This window comes from Ornithodoros turicata, chromosome 2 (assembly GCF_037126465.1).
Source record: "Ornithodoros turicata isolate Travis chromosome 2, ASM3712646v1, whole genome shotgun sequence".
Classification (NCBI taxonomy): Eukaryota; Metazoa; Arthropoda; class Arachnida; order Ixodida; family Argasidae; genus Ornithodoros; species Ornithodoros turicata.
The window spans coordinates 48,011,728-48,019,959 of NC_088202.1; the positions used below are offsets into that span (position 1 = coordinate 48,011,728).

Below are 8,232 nucleotides of genomic sequence, written 5' to 3' on the forward strand. Positions count from 1 at the left end.
ACTGGTCCGCATTCCCGAGTAATTTTTCCATCAATGAATGAATGAAAACTGCGGACACGCCTAACCTGTTGAGACCCTCATGTGAACGAAAACTGCGAACACGAGTAACTTGACCCGTCTACACATGAACGGAAACTGCACACACGCCTAACCCGACAGTCCCTCACAACTGGTAGTACCTCAGACTAGAGATCTGAAGCCGTGGTTTCCTATCCTGGTGCTGCAACCTTTACAGCAGCAATTGCATATCTTAGCTAGATCCAATTTGGTTTTGTATTGTGATTCCCGTCTCAGTGTAATTGCCCCAAGTACCTTGAAAAGGAAAATTTTACCTTCTGTGCTGTACTGACAGTAACAATATTCTGGGTTGAAGCTGTCTGGATGAGATTCTCCATCAGGTCCACCATGCTTGACATTGCTGAAAGTGGGGACCAACTAAAATGCCATAACACTATATAATATAAAATAATGCAACTTACCACACTTCTCTTTGGCCCTGCGTAGCTTCTTCGCGAGGCGTGCATTGGCGTGCTCAAGCTCTTCTAGTTTTCTTTTATTCTTAACACAGTCTGTGCATGGTGCACCTTGACTCCCCTGGAAAACCGTTGGCACTCAGCTTTGCAGTAACGGACAATCCACACGAGAGACAGGTAAACTGCGATAAACAGCGAACACGACAGTGTGCCTTGAGTAATGTTGTGCAAACTTTGCATAAATGAACACATCCAATACTCACACGAGCACGGCAAAGGTCGCCCATAATTTCCACCTTCAATATCTTTACTCTGTTCCTCTCCAGCTGTTCTGCTGATCCAAATAGGGGAGAAACCACGAAATGATTAGCAATGTGCAAGATGAAGTAACATATAACTAGAAGTAAATATAATAATTTTTAAAACCGCTTGAGAGTTCACTGCATCCGCACTTGGGATAACCAGCAACTGCAGTGAATACACAAAAAATGTCAACTTGCCAGTATCTCGACAAAACGAGGATCTGTTAAAAAGAACTCACAAGGTAAACGTTAGTAATGCTATGTAATGGAATGGAATGTTATTCCAAGCAAGGAAAACAAGAAAAGACAAGGTACAATTCACTATGCTCTGTAAACGTTTCATGCCCACGCCCATACAAAAAACATATATGACAAAGCACCTTTTCGCGCGGGATGCACAGACATTTTGGAAAATGTGTTTATGGATGAAACAAAAGCGAGGCCTAATGCTGCTGCTGATGACGATTAAGGTTTTTTTGGCGCATTAGCGACGAAGGCCATAGGGCGCCAAGACAACGGTATGGATGGTTAGCAGTTTAAAAGGATTATTTCAAATTAAAAAAATAATGAAATAAAATAAAAACAATATATGAGCTTAGATGTGCTTTAAATACCCAGTGTCTCTTAAAAACTTGTATATATGGCTAAAATCGACTACAGGTTCATCACCGAGTAGAAGAGCAGGGTGAAGAGGGAAGAGGGGTGAAGAATGGAAAGTGTAGGTGGCGATGATGTTCTAAAAGTGGGCATGTTATGAGTATATGTAAGATAGATAGGTTTGTTCCACAGTGAGGGCACTGAGGCGTGTCGTCCCTTCCTAGCAAATGCCCATGAGTTAGAAAACTGTGCCGAAGCCTCAAACGCTCGATAAAACTTCATGGTGGCGGTTTTCAAAATCATGTGTAGGTTTGCATAGGCGAGGTTTTACTGTGTGCAGTTTGTTTGTTATCTGCTTATCCCAAAAAGCTTGCCAATCCGTGTGGATGGCTTTCTTCAGTTGCTGCAGCAAGTCGTTAAGTGGAATCTCAAAACGAGTGATATCGTTGCCTAAAGCAGCAGATGCAGCGCGGTCTACTTTCTCATTGCCGGAAATTCCGACATGGCTGGGTACCCAGCACAGCCGCAGCTGGAACCCTTTTTCTTGTATAATGCTGGCTAGCAATTGTGCGCGTCTTGCCAGGAGGTTTTTATGTGATGTCTGCAGATGGCACGTAACGAACTCAAAGAGTCTGTGTAGATTACTGTGTGTGTCATGTGTGTTTGTAAAACATGGTTCAGTGCTATGATAATACCATAGAGTTCTGCAGTAAAAATTGAAAAGACATTGTTTAGGCAATGTGCCTTTCTGCACGAGCCACATACCATAGCACATGACACTCCTGTGGAAGACTTTGAAGCGTCAGTATATATCTCGGTGTGGTCTCCAAAGCTCTCCTTGAGAATCAGAAATTCCTGCTGGATTTCTGTGGTGGGTGTTTCCCTTTTATTTAACTTTGCAAGTGAAACGTCATATGCAACTGGGGGTTGCCAGGGAGGAGTCAACTTACTGGCAACCAAGGAAGGTGAGTTGTAACTGAAAAAGCCATAACATTCGACGTCTCGTTGTACACGAATGCTGAAAGGTGGCACAGCTCTGTGTTTATTAAGAAACAGTTGTTTGAAGTTGCTCCGTGTCACTGAAGGAAACGAAGGATGCTGAGGGTGGCCTCTTATTCACAAACCATAGGACAAGGTAATATAAGATCTTCGCCTCCCTAACGACCACTCATTTGCCTCTGCGTACAGACTGTAAACAGGGGTGGTTCGGAAAGCCCCCAGCGCCAGTCGCAAACCAAGGTGGTGTACTGTGTCGAGGGCCTTTAGCGTGCACGGTCGTGCTGACCCATAAGCAGGGCATCCGTAATCCATTTTAGAGCGGACTACAGACCGGTAAATGCGAAGGAGTGTTTCCCGATCAGTACCCCACGACCTGTGGGATCTGACCTTGAGTATATTTGTGGACTTTAAGCATTCGTTTTTCAAGTTCCTGATGTATGCCCAAAAAGTAAGCTTTCTGTCAAACACAACACCGAGGAACTTCTGTTCAGTGCATACGGGCAGGTTTTGACCATTGATGGATAGTATCGGAGTATCCGGTGTGGGTACAGACCCCTTCTCCTTGAAAATGGAAGACAAACAGTTTTCTCGGGTGAGAAACTAAATCCGTTTTGACCTGCCCATTTAACCAATTTGTTAATTGTAAGTTGGAGCTGCCTTTCGAAGGTACTCAAGTTTGTTGACGAATAAGAAATCTGGACGTCATCAACATATAAGCAATAGGAAATGGACGGGGGAATAGCAGCAGCTATTGAATTCATTTTTATAATAAAGAGAGTAACACTAAGCACACAGCCTTGGGGAACTCCATTTTCCTGGATGAAAGGACGTGAAAGAGTTGTCCCCAATCGGACCCTAAACGTCCTTCCGTGGAGGAAATTCATCAGTCGCCCTCCAATGCCAAGCGCATTGAGATCCCTGATAATACCGTAGCGCCAGGTGGTATCATACGCTTTTTGGAGGTTAAAAAACGCTGACACACAGTGATGCCGTCTCACAAACGCCTCACGAATTGTGGATTCTAGTCTAACTAGATGGTCCAACGTTGAACGTGCAGGTCTAAAAGCACACTGGTAGTTATTAAACTAGTTATTGTCCTCTAGATAGTACGTCAGCCGGTTATTGATCATTCTTTCGAATGTTTTACCGAGGCAGCTAGTTAATGCAACAGGTCGGTAACATGTTGGACTGGACGCGTCTTTCCCGGGCTTTAAAAAAGGAATGACTGTGGCTACTTTACATGCTGATGGCATCTGTCCCTTGTCCCAGACCGTGTTGAAGAACTTCAGTAGATGCTCTTTGGACTCATCGGACAAATGACTAAGCATTGGATATGCAATGCGGTCTGGTCCAGGAGCGCTGACTTTTACTGTAGCCAGCACTCGTTGGAGTTCTACCATGGTAAAAGACTGGTTGTACTGGTAGTTGTCACCACCCGCAATTGGAATTGTTTGCCTTTCGGCTTGCTCCTTAATACGCAGGAAGTTTCTATCATAATGTGCGGAGCTCGATACGTCAGAGAAATGTTGACCAAGGACGTTAGCCTGCTCTTCTAGGCTCTGACACGGGATGTCATTAACCTGAAGCAGGGGAATGGAAAAACTAGTGTAATCACCCTTAATTTTTCGAAGTCTATCCCACACAACCTTTGACGGTGTTGTGCGCGTTAACGAAGAGACAAAGTTACGCCACGACGTCCGTTTTGCTTGTTTTCTGGTCCATTTTGCCCTGGCTCGTGCCCTCTTGAATGTCAGTAGGTTTTCAGGAGTGGGGTATCTGCGGAAGATACCCCATGCTCTGTTTTGTTGCTTTCGTGTCTGTGAGCATTCATCCGTCCACCAAGGTTTGGGACGCTTGGGGAGCCGGCCAGATGTCTGCGGGACAGACTGTTCAGCGGCACTTATGATGGCCGTTGTGACAAACTCGTTTGCCTCTTCAATAGACATGTGTTCAAAATATGAAGAAACAAGCTTTGTCTCGTTCTGGAAAAAGTTCCAGTCAGTCTCTTGAAGTTTCCACCTTCGTGGTTGCGTCGAGATGGAATTTGTGGGACCACGAAATTTCAAAACTACCGGGAAGTGGTCACTTCCACGAGGATTCTGGTCCACTGTCCTGTCCAGACAATGGAAGAGGGAAGGACTGCACAGTAAAATGTCCAAGCAAGAAAAACTTTGTGTTGAGGAGTTGACGTATCTAGGCAGCCCAGTGTTCAAAATGCAAAGGGACCTTGAAAGAAGAACTCTCTAGAACATTTTTCCTCGCGTATCCAGTCTTGCACTGCCCCATAAAGGATTGTGGGCATTCAGGTCGCCCAGAATCATGAATGGCTGTGGGAGTTGATTACACAAGTTTTCAAAATCTCTTTGTTCTATTAATTCTGATGGGGGAAGGTACAGTTAACATATAGTGAAAACCCTATCGAGGCACACTTGAACAGCAACTGCTTTCAACCCAGTAACAAGTGGGGTTTGTTTTACAGACACAGACTGCGGAAGGACTATAGCCACACCTCGAGACGCACGTGTGGTATCTGTACGGTCCTTCCTAAAACTAGTATGTCTGCGGAAGGGATTGAAACTTTGTTCCTGAAGGTAGGTTTCCTGTAAACAGAACCAAACTACAGCGTATTCTTCAAAGAGATCGTGTACATCGTCTATGTTAGTGTCGAGGCCTCGACAGTTCCACTGAAGGATTACCTGTCCCATAATGAAAGTAGTGATGAGTAGGAACAAAGAGAGACTGTACATTATGTGGGAGGTGTAACCCTTGGAGGGGTGGGGGGCTGCTTGTGTTTCCCTAGGGACGTACTGCCCCTGCCTCGGCCTCCTTTTTTCGTTCTTTGTTCCTTCCATGGGGAAGGATTGGGGGAAGGCTTGACGATGACTTCTGCGACAAGCAGTCATCATCGTCAACATCCATCGTGTGTGTGCCAGTCTGGGACGAACCCCCTGTGAGCCCGTCCCAAACTGACAGCTCGCCATCAACCTCCGTAGAGGTTGTGGCCACCACTTCTCGTCTGCCCATCTGAGCAGCCGGTGCCAGCGGAAGCGAACTCTCCGCAGGCTTTTCTTGTGTATGGGGAGTGTGGGGTGGAGACCCAGAAGTCTGCGTCTCCACAGATTTCCGCAGTGGTGCCACTCCCCGGCGCACCACTTCGGAGAACGTGCCTTTTTTGGCAAATTCTACCTGTGTTTTTGCTTCTTTATACGATATATTCTGCGTCACTTTCACTTTGAGTATTTCTTTCTCTTCCTGCCAACGGGGGCAGGACCTGGAGTAGACAGGGTGGCTCCCTTTGCAGTTCGAACAGTGGACTTTGTTTGCACAGGACTCTGCAGAGTGGTCCATGCCAGCACATTTTGGACAGATCGCCTGTCCTCGACAGACCTGCGACCCATGTCCAAAACGCTGGCACTTGAAACAGCGTCGCGGATTCGGGATATACGGGCGTACATGGCAATTAAGATAGCCTGCTTTGATGGTCTGAGGAAGCCTGTGCAATTGAAAGGAAAGGACAATGTGCTTCGTCGGGATGTCTTTACCATCCCGACGCATTACAATTCTCCTTGCTGTCACAACGCCTTGGTGTTTAAGCCCTTCCTCGATCTCAGTGTCTGAGCAGTCAAGGAGTTGGGACTCTGAGATGACGCCCTTCACGATGTTAAGTGTTCGGTGTGTGGTCACAGTGACTGATATATCGGCAATTTTGTCAAGTGAAAGGAGAGCGGAGCTTTGTTGCCTTGTGATCACTTCAATTTGCAGATCTCCTGTGGTCAGCTTTCGAGCATTATAAGACTTCCCTATTGTCCTTTCTAAGACTCTTGCAATAGTGAATGGGGATACCTTAGCCATGGGTTTGGTCTCATCTTTCGAGTGGACTATGAGGAACTTCGCAAACCAAGGTTCAGGAGTCAAGTCGAGGATTTGCATAGCTGGTGCATCGGTGCAGCGCCTCTTTTGGCGCTGATCATGTTTTTTTATACGAGAAGAATCCATAAAAGAGAAGACTGATTCAGTGCAGGAGGTGTGTCGCCCACCATCGAGCCCAACGAGGGAACGTGGCCCACACGCTAACACTTGCCTCTGCAGTACACCCACACCGGCATGTGCGCCGGCTTAACTCGAAAATTGCCACCCGTTCTGTGAAGCAGAAACACCTTTACAATGGCGGAGCTAAGTGCGGGTCGCTTTGGTTTGGTGATTTTTTGCAAACGCATGAAATGCAACTGGCTAGGCTTAGAAATTATAGCGAGCTGTTCTGACTGCATTCAGCGTAAGGACTGGACTTACCTGCAGCTACAATAAAAGCTTCCGACGGCTCCGAGTCCTCGCTCCACTTCACGAGGATGGTTCGTCCTTTCGCTTCCTCGACATAACCCGGGTCATGCAAAATACTTAAGCCCAAGTCCAGGTCTTGCAGGCTATGGCTGGGGGAGACGTCTAGCATATTTGCTCCCTGCCACTTCACTACAATATGCATGTTGAAGCAGAAAAAGAGAGCCACCACGTGTGAAACAATGCAGCCCACGCAAACTGTTGTCAGCTGTCACCATGGCTGTCACATTGAAAACCATGTGCAACACCTTTGTGCTTGGCTTGGCCATGCTTGGCTGCCCTGCATAACACTCCCGATATATTCCCGACTTAATGACAAAAATAGTAGCTCTATTATACATTTCTGAACAGGGAAAAATAAGGCACTGAACGGTCTGAACGCGCATAATCGTTTCGCAGCCAAGCCCAAACCGAGCCATTCCTGAGCATTAACTGTCTGCGGTCATTTGCGGCCCACGTCCTGCATGCGTGAGCACAGTAGCATCGCCGTGCAATTAATTGCAAAAGCACGCACTCGGCTACGCTGCTGCAGTGCACACGCGCTGCCAGGAACCGCCGCATGGCAATCGCCTGTGGGAGAGCCGGGTCATGGGATAGTTACGCTAGTGGCCGGTGCAAGCGCGGAGAGGAAATGACATGTGCACTACTATCATAATTTCCACCGTTGTTCGTCTGCTACACAGGGCTACACAGGCTGTTGCCTATGCACGGACTACGCTCTTCCGTACCTCTTCGTCGTTGTCAGCACAGCCCACCATACCTCTCCGTGATTCCGGCAAATAACGTGGTAACAAATTGTGCTAGCTAGCACCAAATCCCATAGCGAAACGGCGATTGCCAGAACTACTACCCCGATGCAGGGAGCTTTGCGGATGTGCAGATTTGGACATCCGCAAAGCTGCGCATTGAAGGATGTTTTCGGGAATTTTTCATGCTGGCTGTCGTATTACCTCGAAAGCGTTTCGGAATCTGAGCACTGCGTTACTGTGTTGTGACGCATCATATGACATCGAGAGAAACTGCTTCGTCGGGGCGTGCAACGACATAGTAGGATGCTTAAACGACGGTAACGGGATTGGGCGTTAAGCCATGACAGCCCAATCTCAAGAAGCACTAAACGTCATTGAAAATACAAAGGCATATACTTTCAGGATTATTCGGATATCGGTGCTCGTGAGTACCCGTCACCTCAACCTAGACAGGCATGCACATCTGTAGGCAGTCAGTCTGCCGGAATCGCTTTGTTTGAGTGGCGAATGCCCGGAGGAGACTTTCATGACCTCGGATGTCCGCGATAGGAGGACATGTCAGATACAAATCTTGGTCAAGAACATGTGCAGGTCGATAGCCTCATAAATCCGTGTACCACGGGCTGCAGCACGAAGCACCAAGACAGCGACACCTCGATCCCATTTCCGACTAGAAATGATTCAAGCGCCGTCTTTTTTTTTCCTGTTAGCGCCGCGAAGCAACTGTGGCTATGAGCGGTGTACAGGTATGGACAGATGGAGAAAGGACAGCAGGAA

The 8,232-nt window shown here is 47.1% G+C and overlaps 1 protein-coding gene across 1 annotated transcript; it reads right to left on the minus strand.

The window, feature by feature from the left end:
• Positions 1–5,167: 5,167 nt before the first annotated feature.
• LOC135384607 (uncharacterized) lies at positions 5,168–6,301 on the minus strand. The gene has a single exon (XM_064613805.1). It carries the CDS (start codon positions 6,299–6,301, stop codon positions 5,168–5,170), a length of 1,134 nt encoding a protein of 377 aa, XP_064469875.1.
• Positions 6,302–8,232: the final 1,931 nt, after the last annotated feature.

Excerpts from the sequence above, each read along its gene's own strand:
- LOC135384607 (XM_064613805.1), bottom strand. The coding sequence starts at position 6,301 with ATGCAAATCCTCGACTTGACTCCTGAACCTTGGTTTGCGAAGTTCCTC.